The sequence below is a fragment of the Malaclemys terrapin genome, chromosome 4, assembly GCF_027887155.1.
Source record: "Malaclemys terrapin pileata isolate rMalTer1 chromosome 4, rMalTer1.hap1, whole genome shotgun sequence".
Lineage (NCBI taxonomy): Eukaryota > Metazoa > Chordata > Testudines > Emydidae > Malaclemys > Malaclemys terrapin.
The window spans coordinates 115544529-115562923 of NC_071508.1; the positions used below are offsets into that span (position 1 = coordinate 115544529).

Below are 18395 nucleotides of genomic sequence, written 5' to 3' on the forward strand. Positions count from 1 at the left end.
TATTTCTTCTTACCCTGTCAAAGAAAGCTATTAGGTTGGTTTGACACTATTTGTTCTTGACAAATCCATGCTGACTGTTACTTATCGCCTTATTATCTTCAAGGTATTTGCAAATTGATTACTTAATTATTTGCTCCATTACCTTTCTGGGTACTGAAGTTAAGTTGACTGGTCTGTAATTCCCCGGGTTGTCCTTATTTCCCTTTTTACAGATGGGCACTATATTTGCCCTTTTCCATTCCTCTGGAATCTCTCCAGTCTTCCATGACTTTTCAAAGATAATTGCTAATGGCTCAAATACCTCCTCAGTCAGCACCTTGAGTATTCTAGGATGTATTTCATCAGGCCCTGGTGACTTGAAGACATCTAATTTGTCTAAGTAATTTTTAACTTGTTATGCAGCAACTTGAATATAGCTTTAGCTTGTATGTAGCAACCAAGAGTTATCCAATGACCAGTGTGCAGTGAGTTGGTAATCTCAGTCCAGTACAAGAGGTTAAGCATCTACATCACAAAAAGCATAGTCTTTACAGTTGGTACTCTGTAAGTGGTCCCAATAAAGTCCAAGAACTCAATGAGTATGAAAACTCAACAACCCCATTATCCCTAGAACACAATCCTGACCTCTCCAGATTAGGTTTTAGGCATGATGGTGAAGTAGAAGGGACAGATGTTTGCACAATTCTTACCCAAAACATTGAATGCAAACTCTGTGGCTACAGAGTATATGATCTAATTGTTTTCTGTACAAAATACACTTGCACGTGCAAGTTGCCATTTACACTGATTGTTAAGTAAAATTAGTAAGCTTGTAGGTCTGAGTCAACTCTGGAGGTGTACGAAGTGCAATTTGCATTCTCTGCACTTACATGGGGAAGTTGTGCCAAAGTGGAAGTTCAACCCAGGGGAAGAACAGGTGGCAGCACAGTCTCCACCACTGCCCACGGTTCCACCAAAATAAGGGCAACTTCAATTTATAGCTAAGATTCCCTTTGGTGGCTGCTTCTAGGAGTGTGCTGAACTAGTACATCTTCTAGATGCCTTGGTCTTACTCCCTCCTTAATTCTCATCCACTATCTGGGTAGCATCAGCCAGCTCCCACCCACCAATGTAACAAGGTGGGGGTGGGTTTTTTTGTTTTCTATTGTTTTGGGGACTTTTTTCCAGCGGCTGTCACAGCTGCAATCCCCAACATTCACAGCAAACTTTCTACCCTACAAGCCAACAGAACTCAGGCAGTGAACCAAACCCAAAGTCTGTTAAATTATACCAAAGAAAGGAAATCACAATCACTTAAAACATCATTTTATGCTTAATTGCCAAGGTATGTTTGCAACTGGTGACATCTTCCACTTGAGAAGTGCCTCCTCCCAGTCACATGAGAGCTTTGCTCAGAGCACAATTTTTATACTGATGGAAGAGGCTATGAGAACTTAATTTATTAAAAAGAGGCAGAATTATTTTTCCCTTAAATCTAATTTCAGTGTTATTAATAAAAACCCAAGAAGATTACTTTGTCATACAGTTCACACAATAACCATGAAAGCATAGGGTGCAATTTTTGATTTGCTCATAAGAAAATAATTATTAGAGAACATGATGGGCTATAACAACAACATTTTAGCCTGTTAAACAGCATGATATGAAATTCAGTTCAAGTCAAACTTCTCTAGGTGATTGATGTTTTAAAGTATAAGCCCATTTTTTTTCCAAGTTAAGTCAATGGGAACTTCATTGCAGATTTCAATGAAGCAGAATCAGACCATGGATCTATGTTAAATTGCACACATTTTTAAATTTACTTTGATTTTTTCCAGTGAAACATTATTAGGAATGCACATTTAAGTTTTGTAAAAACCATGGGCAGCAGTGGGACACAATTACATTTCACTATTTCAATGCAGCACAAGGAAATCCAACTTCAAAAGAAAAGTATAATCAACAATGACAACAGGGTAAAAAGGATCAAAACTACTTAGCTTGTTTGAGAAGAAGTCCAAAAAACAGGGAGATATATACATCAATGTAGGGAACATCAGTCATATTTGGAGGCAGAGCTGATTAACTTTGCTTGGCCAAATGTTTAATGAAAGATAGTATTAAAGGGATATTAGAAGCAGCTTTCTGGCTTGGAGACAAAAGGTTATTATAGGGTAAGGTTACTTGCTTGCCCTAGACTCTGCCCCCACCTCCTAGAGTTACTTTCCCAGTGTCATAATTAATGCATTGTCAAAAAGATGTGTAGGAATGAGTGGCTGTGTGAATACTGACTAGACATTAATTATATTTAAACAATTAAGACTTCTATGTCTTGGGTCTAAGAGGAAGTTTGCATACCAGCTGCTTACCACTTGGCACCTTCTTGAATCATGTTTTTGAAAGACATCTGTTTGCGATTATCAATGAACTGTTACAAATTCAAGATTCTAGATTAGTGTCTATGTATGTGTCTTCCAGATCAAGATGCCAGGCCATTGCTCTCATCAAGGCTGTAACGCCTTTTTGGCCTTTGAAGACGTGAGGGTGTGCTCTGAGGCAGCATAAGGGAACACTGATACCTACAAAAGACCTTCATCATCCAGAAGGTGGCAAGGGCTCTCTCACAACACTGACCACACCTGAAGTCGTATCCTGTTGTCTTTCCAAGACAGCCATCGAAAGAAGGAGAGGTGAAAGGTTCTCACCATCAGCTCAACTGAGCCTGAAGTCTACAACTGAGAAAGAAAAGACCAGACTCCTCCTTTGATACAAAAAGCTACAAGTTCATCCTATCATCAATAGAAATACCAATAAACATTAAAGCTATTAAGGGAATCCTACAGAGTACTAGCCTGTACAGTGCCTGGACTCGGGCCGATTTTGCCATACTTTAATTTCATGAGCATTCACAAACAAAAAAAAGGGTTCTTTGTTCCTTTCCCCTACCCCACCCCCACCCCTTGATGTGTATCCCCATTTTGCTCAGACATAGTTTGGTGGCACTGTATGTCCAAAGAAGAATTACTAGTGAAAAGCAAGAATGGCACATATATTGGCAAGAATCTGTTGGAGATATGCATTCACACTTCAAAGCTAAATGCAAATATAAGATAAATGTATGGATTCATTAATTTTTGATTGTATGATTTAAGGCCTGAGCTGAAGTTTTCATAATTACTTTAAATCTATTTACCAAATGAAAATATTAACTGTTCTCATTTATGGGGGGAGGGATAGCTCAGTGGTTTAAGCATTGGCCTGCTAAATCCAGGGTTGTGAGTTCAATCCTTGAGGGGGGCCACTTAGGGATCTGGGGCAAAAATCAGTACTTGGTCCTGCTAGTAAAGGCAGGGGGCTGGACTCGATGACCTTTCAAGGTCCCTTTCAGTTCTAGAAGATGGGATGGGATACCCATTGATTTCTGTTGCATAGCAATTTCTAAACTAAAAATTCATATCTCAAATAAACTTTACATTTTGCTACATTTTGCTAGTTAATGGCAGTAACTTTTATCTGGTCACCTCTCTTCTAGACTAGATTACTTCAACCTTCCCCTTTTCTAACCTTCCCAATTCCCATCTTGCTTCTCTAAAGTCTGTCCAAAATCCATGGAAGTCTTCTGCAAACCCACTGTAAACCTGTTACCTCTCTTGTCTCCGTTTCAAACCCTCCACTGATTCCCCTTTTTGCTTCCGTATCATGTTTAAGATACTGGTTCCCATTCTCAAGGAACTGTGCAGCTCTGCTCTAGACTACATCTCTGCTCTGTCTCCCTACTACCCGCCCCTCACTCTGCCTACAGTTCACACCTAACCACTTCCTTTAACTCTCTCCCACTGACATTTCCATTCCTTCTTCCATGCTGTCCCTTATGCACAGAACTAAGACATACAGATACTATTCTGACAGGGTAAATGGATACATTAGACCAGGAGTCTCAAACTCAATTTACCATAGGGCCAGTGCCAGTTCTCAAATCCTCCCAGCAGGCCAATAATGTCACTGAAGATGGTGTTCAGAAAAGAAAACATTTATATTGTATTTTTTATTTTGAATTTCTTAGAAATATTAAAACTGTTACACAATTTTATACAATTCTTCACCTGCAAGAGAGTTTTTAGCGTTTGCCAGACATCTGGCAATGCTTCAATTCTGTCAGTTTGTTGATGTTTGGCCTCAGTGACTGAGCAGTTGAAACCTTCAGGATTGCAGCAAGGTGTGCATCAGATAGTTGTGTTCGGTATTTTGACTTGTTTAGATTAATTGTGGAAAAAAGTGACTCTGCCTCCATGGCTGATTCTGCTTGGCAACAAGTGATGGTATCTCTGTCCCTCTCCCAATGGGAGCTGCGAGGGGCAGCTCATGCAGCAGACAGAGCCGGCAGCATGGCTGCCTGGGCCTCTCCTCTGTGGGACACAGCGGGAGGTTCTCGGGCCGCAGATGGCCTGCAGGCCAGGACTTTGAGACCCCTGCATTAGACTAATCAAATAGTTCTCCATTCTCATCCTAGGTGGCAAGTCAGTAAACCCACCTCTTTCAAATCTCAGCTCAAAATAAATTAATACCAATAGATTTTATGGGAGAAGTCTATCATCTACGGAAGTGTGATTATTTAAATATGTAACCCTTTGGGGTTTAGAGAGCATGGCCCTTTAAATCTTTTTCGTAAGGGAGAGGGGGAGAGTAAAAAAAAAAAAGGAGGGAAACTCCAGGGGGCAGGCTGGAGCTCAAAGGAGAGGGAGAGGCAAGCTGCAGGCCCTGGAAAAGTAAAGCAGCAGAGAACCTGCCCGAGGCCTGAGACGGACAGGGCCGATCAGGGACACCCCAGGATAGGAGCCAGGAGGAGCACTGTGCCAGGGAGGAATTGCCGAGAAGGACAGGCCGGAGCTGGACCCAGTATTACTGCTGCCCAGAGCTGCATGGGGCTGTAAGTACTGGGGCTTCTGACTCTGCATTGGGAACAAAGAGGGAGGTTGCTAGATAGGTAAGTGGGGAGATGGTCGCTCTGTGTGGCTTTGCAGAGAGCGGCAGAAGAGGGCACTGGAGGGGTTTGTTGGGGGAAAGTTCACTGGCACCGAAGACAACCAGGAGCACCCAAAACTCACCACTGGACTGAAACTTTGCTCAGGACTCCTGAACTCTGTTGATCGGTGTCTGCCCTTCCAGACTATGCTACCACTGGGCCTGTGGGGCCTTGGCTTGGATGCAGCCCTGTTTTACTGCTCCCCCTATATTGCCCCTTGTTGTTTTTCTCCTTTCATCCCTCTGTAAATAAATATTTCCCTTGTTATATTCACTGTACTTTTCCCATGGGTGTGTGTGTTCACTCTGGGGGGGTTGGAACAGGTGCCCCTGGGGTGGAAGGGATTTCTCCTGCTGCATTCCTGCACGCGCCATCTCTTGGCCAGAGCTGCCTGCAGAGCAGACTCCATCTTTGCCACAAGGGCACTAAAGTTACACTTTAAAATTAAGTAACCGAGGGTCCTGTGGCACCTTTAAGACTAACAGAAGTATTGGGAGCATAAGCTTTCGTGGGTAAGAACCTCACTTCTTCAGATGCATCTTCATTCTTCATTCATATTTCTGACAGATGACCCCAAGAAAGCTATTGGGACTCTTAAGTAACAATACCACCAATGAGAAGAACAAAAAACAATGTATTTGTCCCAAAAGAAAGGTTTTTTATTCTATAAATACTTTAAATAAGTATATTTTCCTATGTAAATTTTGTCTAGAATTCATGAGATGTATTATTGGTTTGAAACATTTAAAAACTTTATTTTATAAAGTAAAATCACAGTCTAACGAGGAGAAAGACTGAATGCAGCAGTCTAGAAATAATTTAGATTCTCCCCCTATATATATATTATTAATAAAGAGATACATATTAGACACGTGAGCTGCATAGAAAATTGTCCACAATGAGAAGTTAAGAGTCCAAGAATCAGCTTCAGAAATGAGAACTCGGAACTAAAGCTGCAGCATATTCAAGCAAACGAAAGTAAAGTGAAGGACTACATGGGAAAATGAGAGCTTCCATTAACTCCACAAATCAATAATGACAATATGCAATTTTTTCAAAAGCTTATTTATTTGTCGTGGCAAAATGGCCAATGTTCATATGGTGGGTCCCATGCTTTTCTTGGTGGGGGGGCTAGGATGCCACCCCTTGTTCCTGCTCTTGATGCGCCAAGGGCCCCGCTAGTGGCCTGGGAAGGTGGTAGATAGAGGAGGGAAGCAGGGAAAGGGTCTGGGTTTGCTCCTCACTCTGAGCCCCAGCTCCTCTCAACCACTGCGGGTTTCTTACCCTCTTCCCACTTGGGTAGGGTTACCCTTGTTCCTTGACGCTGGGGGAGGGAGTCTCCTACCCTGCTGGAGCAGGGTCTCCCTTCCTCCAGTTCTCTGGTCTTTCAATTATCAGCAACATACCTCCAAACTCTGGTCCTCTCTCCTTCCTCGCACACCCTGTCTGCCTGAAGCAGAGTTTTTTATTAGGTTCCTGGCAGGGCCTTAATTGACTACAGGTGCTCCAATTAACCTGTAGCAACACTCCCTAGTCTACAGAGAACCACACCTTAATTAGCCCAGGGCTTATCTATTTCCCCTCGACCACTGTCTTACTGCTCCCTGGCCCTGCTGTATCACATTGTCTATAAAGATGTGTGTGAGAGCCTAAATTAAGACAGAGGAATTCTATAGCATTTATCACCCTTACTCAAAATGGAAGCTTAGAGATTTGTAATTATCACATATTGGACAATGTTAAAAAATTTTAGTACAAGCTAATGCAGGATGGAAAAGATGACCTAAAATTGATTCCAGACAAATACATTTGTGGTAACATTTGCTCATTGCTTTTACATGCTGTTTTGTCTGTACAGAACTGTGTGAAAGAGACAAGTAGTACAGTCACAGCCCAAAGGAAAAAAGCCCAAAGACCTTGGCTTTCATGTACTTGCTGGGGGGGGAGTTGCTAGTGAACTTTTTTTCATTCCTACAGTTTTGACTAGACTATGATAAAATTCATCTAACGAGAGTTAGACAGCTCTTGATCACAGTGAACTCGATTGTGATGCTGTAGTGAAGTGAATGTCCTGTACACAGAAAAGGACATTTGACACACTGATATTTTTTTAACATTGTAAAAGGATTAGCAATTCTGAACAGCTGGTCAGATTTGATCCAAAGAACACAGCAGTAAGGATAAAAATCAACTTTTTTCCCCTGGGAAATCTTTTGGATTGGTAAAAGTCAATTTGGAGTTCTCATGTTTTCTTTTTCTTTCTTTTTTTCTTTCTTAATTATGTCCATGTGGCAAACAGAGTTGTGCCTGTCATTAACATTTGCAGTCCAAACAAACCTTGCCATAACAAGATTTGAAAGTTACTTGCATGAAACAATAAGATATGAGACTTGTAAGCCAACTGTTTTAGCATCGTTTTAGTTGCATAATGGACTGGAGACTATTTGAAATCCTAAGTAATTTCCTGTGGGATGCTACTTTTTTCCCCTTTAACTTTTTGTGAATCTTAATATACAAGATTAACTTTTATGTCATAAAAATGAGGAACAAAGTCTTCCATTTACAATTTTGCCATTAGAACATAATATTAATTTAAGTTCTGACAATGTACTTGGCACTGTTCAAGATAAATTCCATCACCATCTGTGCAACGAAATCTCTCTTTGAAGATACAGTGTCCTGGAATAAGAACAAGGAGAGAAATCTCTCTCATGGTATACCAACGGCATTGATTGGAATATATTTGTGTGCTGAAGAAACCATTAAAAAGCCATGATGGTGTGAAGAGGAAATTGGAAGCCAAAATGAAGAAATTAGAAGACCATGCAATAAAAAACTTCAGAAGCTGAAGTCTGACAATTATGTGTTTGAAAAAGAACTCTGGAAGGTACAGGAAAAACTTCATAGATTTACAAAAGAATAGTGATAAAATGTTAAAACAGTCCGAACGCACGTGAAAACCTAATACTATACATGCACAAACTAAAAATTAAAACTGTTGGTGGTGGTGGTCAGGTGGTACTTCTGGATTTACAATGCCAGTTCAACAGAGAAACAGCAGTACAGAAAGATAAATATGTCCTGCTTTCCATTCAATATCATTCAAACACACCAAAAGAGAAAACAACCAGATTCTTTGAGGAGGAAAAAGTTGTACACAACCACAAAGAATCCAGGAAGTTGGTTTATGGTTTAATCACCCAGAAACTGAAGCTAGTGTAACATTTGGCAATGTCTGTTAAATGTAGTTTCTTCAAGCACTGTTTTTGTTTTTCACACCTGTGATCCTTGAGCTGCAGTGGCTACCTACTGGTTTCCTGGTTGTGTTTAACTTTGGTCCCAGGCCACTTAGGGCTTTACTTACTTCAGAGATCACCTTGCTCCCTATGAGATACTGATATGTTTGCACTCCACAAGGGAGCCTGAGCTGAAGTTCTGCTGGTAACTCTGGCACAGCATTCTCTGTTAGATCCTCAAACTTTGAGAATTCCTTCCCTCATCTGGCACATAACAGCCAAAGTTAATTAGATTTCAGGGAGCACTTCAAGGCCCATCTTTTCTTCCTGGCTCATGAAGACTGGGAGACTAGTGAGCCTGGGTAGTGGGATGTAACTACGATGGGTGTTTGTTTGAGGGTTTATCGTTTGTATATTTTTGCTATGGTTGGTATATTGTGGCCTGAAGCAGTTGAGGGAGTCTATTACTTACGTGCTACATTTTTAAAGACTGTCAAGGACACTCAGAACTTAGGATGAGTGGTCTTTTGTTGCTGAAGTGTAAATCGATAGAAACTAACACTGTGTTTTCAATGCAATACTGTTGTAGCTGTGTTGATCGCAGGATATTAAAGATATAAGACAGGTTAGGTAATATCTTTTATTGAACCAACTTCTGTTGAGAGACAAGCTTTCAAACTTACAAAGAGCTTGTCAAAAAAAACTTGAAGAGCTCTGTGTAAGCTCGAAAGATTGTCTCTCTCATCAACAGACGGTCTAATAAAAACTATTACCTCACCTGCCTTGTCTCTCACAGTGTCTTCAAGTCATAAGAAGTCCATAAGAAACCTCTGGAAAAGCCTACAGCTCCCTAACATCTTTTCAGAGACTAGAGAACAAGTTATTTTTTGAATGTCATCATCATAAGATGATGATCAGTGATGAAAATCTGCAGGACTAATAGTTCTCTCCATATCAATCTCTCAACATGCCATGATTCTAATCTTCAGCTCTTGATATAGAACCTAGCAATGAAATTTAAATATCCACATCGAGAAGCCACTTTACAATGTCTACCAGGAACTAGTTCATCACCAAACAATTTATATTCACATGACTTAAGTCGTATTTAAAATGACCTCTCCACAGAAGAAAGAAGAGTGCAATAATCTACTTCAACTCTAACTCAGTATCAAGAACATAATTTTGCCTTGAAACAAAGTGACCTGTACTTGTGTTTAATCTGTGAACAGCATCTGAAAAAAGTGTTAAAATTAAATTAACATTTACAAGCCTACAGTTGGTATTTGACTTCTTACTGAAAAGAGACACCATTTATAAGATTAGTTTATTTACACTGGGAGACCAGTGTAATAAATGGCAAATCCATTTCAAAATTGTGTGTGTGGTGCTCTCTCTCCTTTGCAAGTTAGGATTCAGTTTCATTGGTAGAACTGTGTGGATATGTCTACATTGTTATTAAACACCTACGGCTGGCCTGTGTCATCTGAGTCGGGCTCAGGCTGTAGAGCTATAATACTGCAGTGTAGAACTCTGGAACCTCGTGAGGTGGGGAGAGGTCTCAGAGCCTGGGCTCCAGCCCAAGCCTGGATGTCTATACTGCAATTTTATAGTCCCACAGCCCGAGACCCGCGAGCCTGAGTCTGCTGACGTGGGCCAGCTGCAGGTGTTTAACTGGAGACATACACTGTGTAGCCTAAAACTGGAACAACAGGGGATGCAGCAGGTCAGAATTCAGACAGATCAAAAGAGCTGAATCAAGAACACTTGCACAGGACCAGCTCACATTATGATTCGTAATATTGCCCAGAATTATGAATCCCTTACTTCCTTGATCAGGAAAACTGTATACAATATTTTAATAAAATAAACCTTGTCAGTGCAAAAATTAAAAAGTTATCAATTGTATTTGAGAAAATCAAAAACATTTAATTCAGAAAAAAAACAATTTGATCATATTTGGACAATTGCATGGGGAAAAAATGGTTACTACCCTTGCTCTATAACTGTTGTTCTTTGAGATGTGTTGCTCACATCCATCCTACTTAAGGTATGTGTGCACCCAGTGCACCAGTGTTGAAGATTTCTCTCTTAATGGGATCTACCAGGATGGCACATCTGCCCTTTGCAGCCTCATGCTGCTATGCAATAGTATAATGGGTGGTGCCACCCCAATCCCACTCAGTTCTTTCTGACTGGACAGACTGATACAGAGGGGAAGGAGGGTGAATCATGGAATGGACATGTGCAACACATCTCAAAGAGGAACAATTACAGAATAAGTTAGTAACTATCTTTTCTTCTTTGAGTAATTGAACTTGTCTATTCCACTTCAGGTGACTCACAAGCAGTTCAAACTGGAGGTGGGATTTGGAGTCTACTTGAACAAGGACTGAAGAACTACTTGTCCAAACTTGACAATCTCTGGAATGCTGAGATACTTTTACTACTGATTATACTGTATATACTGACAACCAAGTTGCAGCTCTACAAATGTCTCCATGGATACTTGAGCCAAAAAGGCTGTGGAAGCTCCCTTACATCATGTAGCGTGCACTACCACTACCCCTATCACTAGAGGAAGTACACTGGCAATGTCATAGAACAAGTGTATGCAGAATGAAAGGCTCTGCATCACTACTGAAAGGCCTTTAATTCTGTCTGCAACTGAGAAAACAGCTGTGCTGACCTAGTGCTATTCAAGTAAAAAGCCAACACCCTTTTAACATCCCAGGTTTGAAGCCTCTCCCCATCCTCATATGGCTTCATTTAGGTGGAATTCTGATATCGCTTTAGTCAGGAATCTCAGATGAAACAGTAAAAAACAGTGTAAGGAGGGTCCATCTACCAATGCTTGTAACTTCGCCACCCTTCTCATGGAAGTAATAACTACCGAAAATGCACCTTTCATAGGCAGATAGAGCAAAAAAGCTGGTGACCATCAGTTCAAAAGGTGGTCCCAGCAATCTTGCTTTCACCAGATTTAAGTCTCAGAAAGGAATGGGATACATGACATGGGGATATAATCTGTCCAGTCCCTTTAAGAATCTGACTCATATTGATTAGAAAATACTCAGCAACCCACAACCGGTGGGCAGAAAGCAGAGATAGCTGCTAGATGAACTCTGATAGAGCTAATCAATAGACCTTGCTGTTTCGGGTGAAACAAGTAGTCCAAAACATGCTGGATAGAGGCCCGGACTGGCAAAACATCCCTCTGTTTTGACCATAAGGAGAACTGTTTCTACTTCAACAGATAAGTGCATCTAATATATGGCTTTCTGCTAGTCAGGAGACTGTTTTGTACATTCCCAAAACACTCTGTCTCCTGAAGAGTTAAGTATGGAGCATCCAGGACGTAAGATGGAGAGTTGCTAAGTTGGGATATATCAGGCAACCGTTGTCCTTGGAGATCAGGTCAGGTTTTGAAGGCAGTGTCAAAGAAGCCCTGGCTAAGAGACTCAGCAGACTAGAGACCCAGTGTAGGGGAAGGGTCAAGCTCCAGCCCAAGAAGGAACATTACACTGTTATTTTCAGCCCCGTAGTGAAAGCCTGAGTCAGTTGACCCAACCTCTGAGATTCACTGCCATGGGGTACTTTTAACAATGCAGCTGTACCCTTTGATGTTAACTTGAAAATCAGCAACAGAATAAAGTGATAAAAGAGCTGCTGAAACAATGCATTTTGTTTCCATATTCAACTGCTACATAAAATTCTATCCAGACAACAAAAAAGGGATAAAAATTAAATAATCAATTTTATTAGTTATAGAAATCTAAACACAACACTGACTTTTATTATGTGTATTAGGATTGTGCTTAGGGGCCTCAGTCTTGGCCCTGGACCCCATTATGTTAGGCGCAGTAAAAAAAAAATTAAGAAAAAGATAGAAAAAAAGTCCCCATTCCGAAGATCTTACAATCTAAATATAAGGCAACAGATAGATACAGACAGACAGATGGGAAAGCACAAGAAACAAGGAGACAATATTGGTCAACAGGATAGTTTGTGGTCTCATCACACCAGCAATCTAACCACTGTCAAGTTTTTTTTGTTTTCTTGACAAACAAGAGTTTTAAGGAGGAATCAGGAGGAGGAGGAGGAGTTAGTTTTATGGAGGTTTAGAGAGAGCTCCTCCCGAGCATGAGGGGCAATATGGGAGAAAGCCTGAAGGTGCTTGTTCGAAAATTTAGCAAGTGGTCAGCTGGCATCAAGGGCTGACTGGAGATACGAGTTGACTTTTTGATACTGAATGGGAGATAAGAAGTGGAGTGCGGATAGATCATGAAGGGCCTTGAAAGTGAAGACAAGTAGCTTAAGTTTGATATACTAGAGAACAAGGACCGAGTGGAGGGATGCAAAAGGAGGGGTGACATGGTCAAAATGGACTCTTCATGTACTTAAGCACACACTTCAGTGCATTGCAGAATTGGAGCCTTATTTTTAAAGACTGCTTTCTCCTATGCCCTCTTCAGATTTTTGCTGTTAGTACTTTAACCTTCAGTACACTTTTAACCTTCGACAGCTCAAATGTGGGACATGATACAGAGCCAAAACCCCGAATGAAAGATACAAAAATAAAAGAAGGCCAAAAGTGATTCAAGATAAGTTTCTTTAGCATAACTTGAAGCCTCTTCTGACTCTTAACAACTACAGTTTGCTAAACAGAACACAAGTCTACACATTAATGTAAGTATAAACCTAAATGCTGTTGCAAAAATAGTTAATAATAAAATTGTAATTTATTTTTATTTAGATTATTACAAACTTGCCTTCATCTTTATTCTTTTAGGAGATACCTACAATTACTTTCATATACATTATTTTTATCTTCTTTATCATGATAGTATATAAGGACCAACCAAGAATGGGGCCCTACAGTCCAAACACGGTCATAGGCAATCCCTTCTCTGAAGATATTACAACCTAAATACAATGATGTTTGGAGAAACCAATGATGTTTGGAGAATCAGATAAGTAACTAAAACTGTAATTTTCCGAGTTATCTTATTAAATGAAATGTTCAAGCTAAGGAAACTCCTAGGAGATCTCTGCTTTCTGTCAAACAGGGACAGACTAGTGTCAAGGAAGATACCACCTCCTCAGTCATAGAAGTCCACAAGTGTTTACACAGGCTCTGAAATACAGCTTTATAACTTCTATTTTGCTGTAACATTCTATGCTATTCTCTTTTATGCTATGTTCTGAAAGGTGTATATCACTGTTAGTAATTGTGACTCGTGCTTTGTATAGAGCATTTGCTAGGAATCTAATCATAACTTGTAAATGCTATAAAGAGTGGGTCATAAATCAAGAAACCATTTGGTCTACAGGCAAACAAACCAATGAGATTGTCTTATCAGAAATCAGGCCATTCCCCTTGTACAAGAAGCTTGTTTGGTATAGAGATGATCTTATCTCAAGAAAGCAGCCTTCCCCCGCCCCAGACATAAATATCTTACAGAATCCTGACTTTAAAAGAATGTTAAGGCTATTCTCTATTGAAGAGGAGTAACAATCAGGATGTGTTCTCAGAGAAATAAAACAAGTCATCAAAATGGGCCTTCCTCTCCCTTAATACAGAAAAATCTTAGTTTAAACCCCCAAAAATTTAGGAATATTCTTATTGGAACTGTTTCTTTCATAAACACTCTGAAGTCAATATTCTTAAAATATTAAGGAGAACACTTAAGGTAGGAAAACGTTTTTAAAGACGACCTTTGTTACCTCTAATTCATGTTTCCTTTTAAAGGTGAAAACCTTGCTGTCCCTCAAATGCTTAAGATGGTATGAGATTCTTTTGAGATGTTTATCAGATACCATTGTTAAGTGAATAGTGAAAAGCTTTACGTACAAATACAATAAGATCATTTGATGCTATAACTGGTTACTAATGTAAGAAGCCATTTGAGTATAGAGATATTGATATTAATTGGGGAATTAGTTATCTTGCGGCGCTTAACCAACTCCTTACTAAACTCAAGAAGACAAAAACCACCTCTCCAAGGAGCATTAAGAGGAAAGGAGAATTTTTTTGATGACTAACACGGCAACCACTCTGAAACCATTTAAGCTAAAGATTTCCTTTAAGAATCACTTAAGTCTGAAAAGACTATTTTAAGAGCTGAAGATCTTTATATTGGAAAACACTTGAACTAATTTGAAGAAGAATTTCATGTTCTATTAAATCCTGCGGAAACTAATGAGAGATCAGAAAATGAACTCAGTAAAAGAAAGAGTTAAAACTCTAACTTTAAAGATGTGCTGAGAACTTTCCACCCCAAAAAACAAAAGTTAATTAGAACTCTGATGCATGTGTATTAGCAGACTGCATATTCATGAGCTGAAGATCTTGCCAAGACAACCACAAGGGTGTTGAGCCAATGACCTGAAGAAGAGCTCTCTGTAAGCTTGTCTCTCTCACCAACAGAAGCTGATCCAATAAAAGATATTACCTCACCCACTTTGTCTGTCTAAAATAGTGGAAGTCACACCACTGAATTGGCATTAAGAGAGACAATTAAGTCTTAGCCTATCATTTCTTGTTTCTTTAAACTACCAGTTTTTAGTAATTTTGAAAAAAATACTTGATGCTCAACCACTTAAAAAAACCACATCCTTTACCCCATACTAACCTTTTCCATTTGGTCAAATCACCATTATGGTTGGGAAGTTACTCCCACTACAAAGTCCACATTTTCAGATACTTACAGCTTTTCAAGAAAGTTATCCTTTGAATTGAAATTTCTCATGTTTCTTTCTGAACTCAAAAGTGAGTTTTTCTTATAAAGTTGGGCAAAATTCTATTTGCCATGCTTTAAATAGTCAAGCATGAAAAGACTTTAACCAAGTTATTTTTAATTCCTTTTATTGTGCTCAGATAACTTTATACTTATATAACTTTAAACTTGCCCTGGACTTCTTAGCATTACACAACGATTTAAGGACAAAGTGAAGAAGAATAATTTATCCACTCTAAGCAATAGAAGAGTTAGACACAGAGCTGATAGTTACCCACATTGGAATCTGGGAGGATGTGAGGACAGATATCTCTACTCTTGCAGAATGCCATCTTTAATGGCCGCTTACTGTCAGGACCTCACTTTAACATATTGGAAAGACAGTACTGTCAGCACCATTGTGCTGTGCTATAGTGCACACTAATACCAAGCCAGGGATTGGTACAATTTTGACTGAGGGAAGGCAGTTCCCTATTGGAATCACCAACACTTCTCTTGGAGGTATGCTATGAAAGTACTGATCTCGTCCAACCATATTTACCTTATTTGATCTAACACAATCGTAGCCTAAAGTGGCATGGCTGCAAGTGTTCTCCCAAAGCTTACATATATTATTTGGCAGTCTAAAACATCTAAATAGAGTAGTGAAATCAGATGGATTCTGGCCCTTATAAATCAGATGCCCAATAAGATTAGGATGCCTGTTTACCTTTTCCTCCAGTTCCTGTTTCACAAGCTCATATTTCCGTCTAAGTTTTGTGTTTTCCTGTTCGCTCTGGGTTAACTCTTCTGTCATCTTATCACATTCAGTTTTCATCTTCTCCACCTGTCGACGCTGAGCTTTTACTACATTTTTCTCATCTACAAGTTCTGTCTGATGGTAGTGGGAAAACAGAGGAAACGGTCAGTATAAAAGTTCTTTATGAACATTTCCAGATTGCATAGCCCCAAATCCATGCAAAAAGATTAGGGGAAGATACCAATATTTAATCAGTAAGACTTTGCTACAATTTAATTGTGATTACATTTCTAAAAATAAGCATCAGCACTGTACATATATAAATATATAACATAGAAACTGGACCACTAAGCAATGCTTCTCTACTCATAATGATATGATTTCATCATTGGCAATATAACAGTTAAAATATAAAGAAGGTTTTTTCTATTACAAAGTGGATTTGTCATGCAGATTATCCAAGACACAAAAGTAACAGCAAAATCAGTTCAATCAGCTAAAGAAAAAGTGCTGATGCCTGCAGTGTACTTCGTGGGATTTGGTAAGATCTTGCAAGATCCTGTATAATTTTGAGACTGCTAAATGGAGGACTTGTGTATTCTGTAGTGCAACTCTGCCACACTCATCAACTCGATAGCTCTGTATGAAAAGCTAAATGTTTAAACAAATTAACATTCCATTACTGAAATTCATTGGAAGCCTAAAACACTAAAAATGTATTATTTTCATTATCAGGATCAGTGACACAGATTACTCCTATGCTTAAAGGGAAATGAACTAGATGATTTAATGGACTTTCACCTAGAATTTCTAGAATTCTGTGATTTGAAAGCTATTAGTAGAGACACTTGTACAAAGAGAGACATAACTTTAGCTCCTTTAATGTTTTGAGGTAAATAGATTTTTTATGGTGGGGCAGATTGAATAAAATGGGTTAACCTTTAGTGTAAAAATATTGAGACTTCTCCTTCCTGAAATAAGTGGAGTTGATGTATGCAATAAAGATAATAGCAACTTGACTGGCACAGAGGGGTTTGAGAAATTCTGCAGAGAAAATTTACATTACAAAAAAAAAAAAATGCACAGAGCTAACAAGGAAACCACGCTTGTTCCATATTGCCATTCTACTTCGGGAAGAGAGTTATATTTTCATGGAGCCTAGGATTCAGACACACAAAAAACAAACTTGAAAAGTAAATTATCCCATCAGAGAAAGCAAGAATCCAATTCCATTTTAAGTGCAAGCACAACATGGTGTCAACCTCTCATGTTCCCTACATGGCAACTGTATTAAAGATTTATACAGCTGGAGACAATCAAGGAGACAATCCTTTGCCAACATCAACTTGGTTTTCTGCATTCTACTAAATGTGACAGTATCAGAGAAAAAGGAGACACAGACTCTAGAGAAGAAAAAAAATCAACATTTTCAGTCATTTCTGAGACTGAAAAAGCAGGTATGATGTCAATTTATCAGACCTGAGATGACCCCATAACAGTAAGTGGAGGAGGGGGAAAAAAGCCAAAAGCCATATCTGCATGGTGTGTATGTAAATTACACTGTGTATATTCTTTAAGTAGTTATCACTGAGAATGTCTGTCATGTATGCAAGCTGCATGTTATTATTCTAAAAGTACAATAATTATTTTAAAAGCAGAAGGGGGACGGGAGGGGTAAAAACTGAGGACAGAGTCAAGATTCTGCAGTTCTATTTCTAATGTGTAATTGACTCACCAAGGGACTTTTGAGCAATCCACTTAAATCCCTGTGCCTCGGCTTACTTGTGTTTAGAATGGAGACACTAGTAGTGACTACATAAATAAGGTAGCATTGCAATTTCTATTTAAAATAGAACTAAAAGCCTACTACTTCTGCAACATGGGAGCCCTTCAAGAACTGATGCCTCAGTGCAGAGACAGTGGGCTCCTCCCAACCACAAGTCTCTCCCTCTCACACACACTCTGGCCTGCCCCATGCCAGGTTCCCTCATATATACACACAACATTCCCCATGCACCACTGCCTCTCCTGCTACACACACGCACTACTACTCACTACTACTGCTACTCACTCCCCATTTATCTAACACACCATACAGCAGCTCCATGGAAGCAAAAGGGGATGGAGGAGGGGGAAAGGAGGAAGAGGTCAGTGGTTAAGTAGGGGGAACATGGGAGGGAACAGCAAGAATGTGAAGGGTGCTGGTAAAACTGGATTCTGCAGAGGCACCATGAAAAAATTAAGTTTCTGTTCTATTCAGGTTCTTAAACCAAACCTCTTACTACAATATCTGCACTGTGGGTTTAAGCTGCCTGGATTGAGGAATACAGTCATCAGAAGCTCCGTTCTGAGGAATTTACCACCTAGAACACTCACATACCTCTTCCCTCTGCTCCCTCCATTAACAGTCATCTACCTATTTTAAGGTTTTATACTGCTATCTATCACTATATCTGAATACCTTCCATATCAACCAACACTTAAGCATAACTTTCAAAATTTGGCACAGCAAGCGTTAACCATATACCTCAAAGTACCACCAATTCAAATTTCTAAAGAAAGGGAAAAAAACATCCATTTCCAACTACTCCACATGGCTAAAGTTAGAAGTTGCACATCGTGTATAAAGAAAGAAGGAACCATGTCTGTTACAGGAGGTTGATGAGAGTAAGGTTACT

The 18395-nt window shown here is 39.5% G+C and overlaps 1 protein-coding gene across 3 annotated transcripts in view; it reads right to left on the minus strand.

Annotated features, from left to right (window-relative positions):
• Positions 1 to 18395, minus strand: part of CEP128 (centrosomal protein 128) — a 409764-nt gene that overhangs the window by 257828 nt on the left and 133541 nt on the right. For all 3 annotated transcript variants that reach the window (XM_054028732.1, XM_054028729.1, XM_054028731.1), the window contains one exon: positions 15688 to 15852. In XM_054028732.1, coding sequence (XP_053884707.1) covers positions 15688 to 15852 — 165 coding nt within the window. The remainder of the gene's footprint in view (positions 1 to 15687; positions 15853 to 18395) is intronic.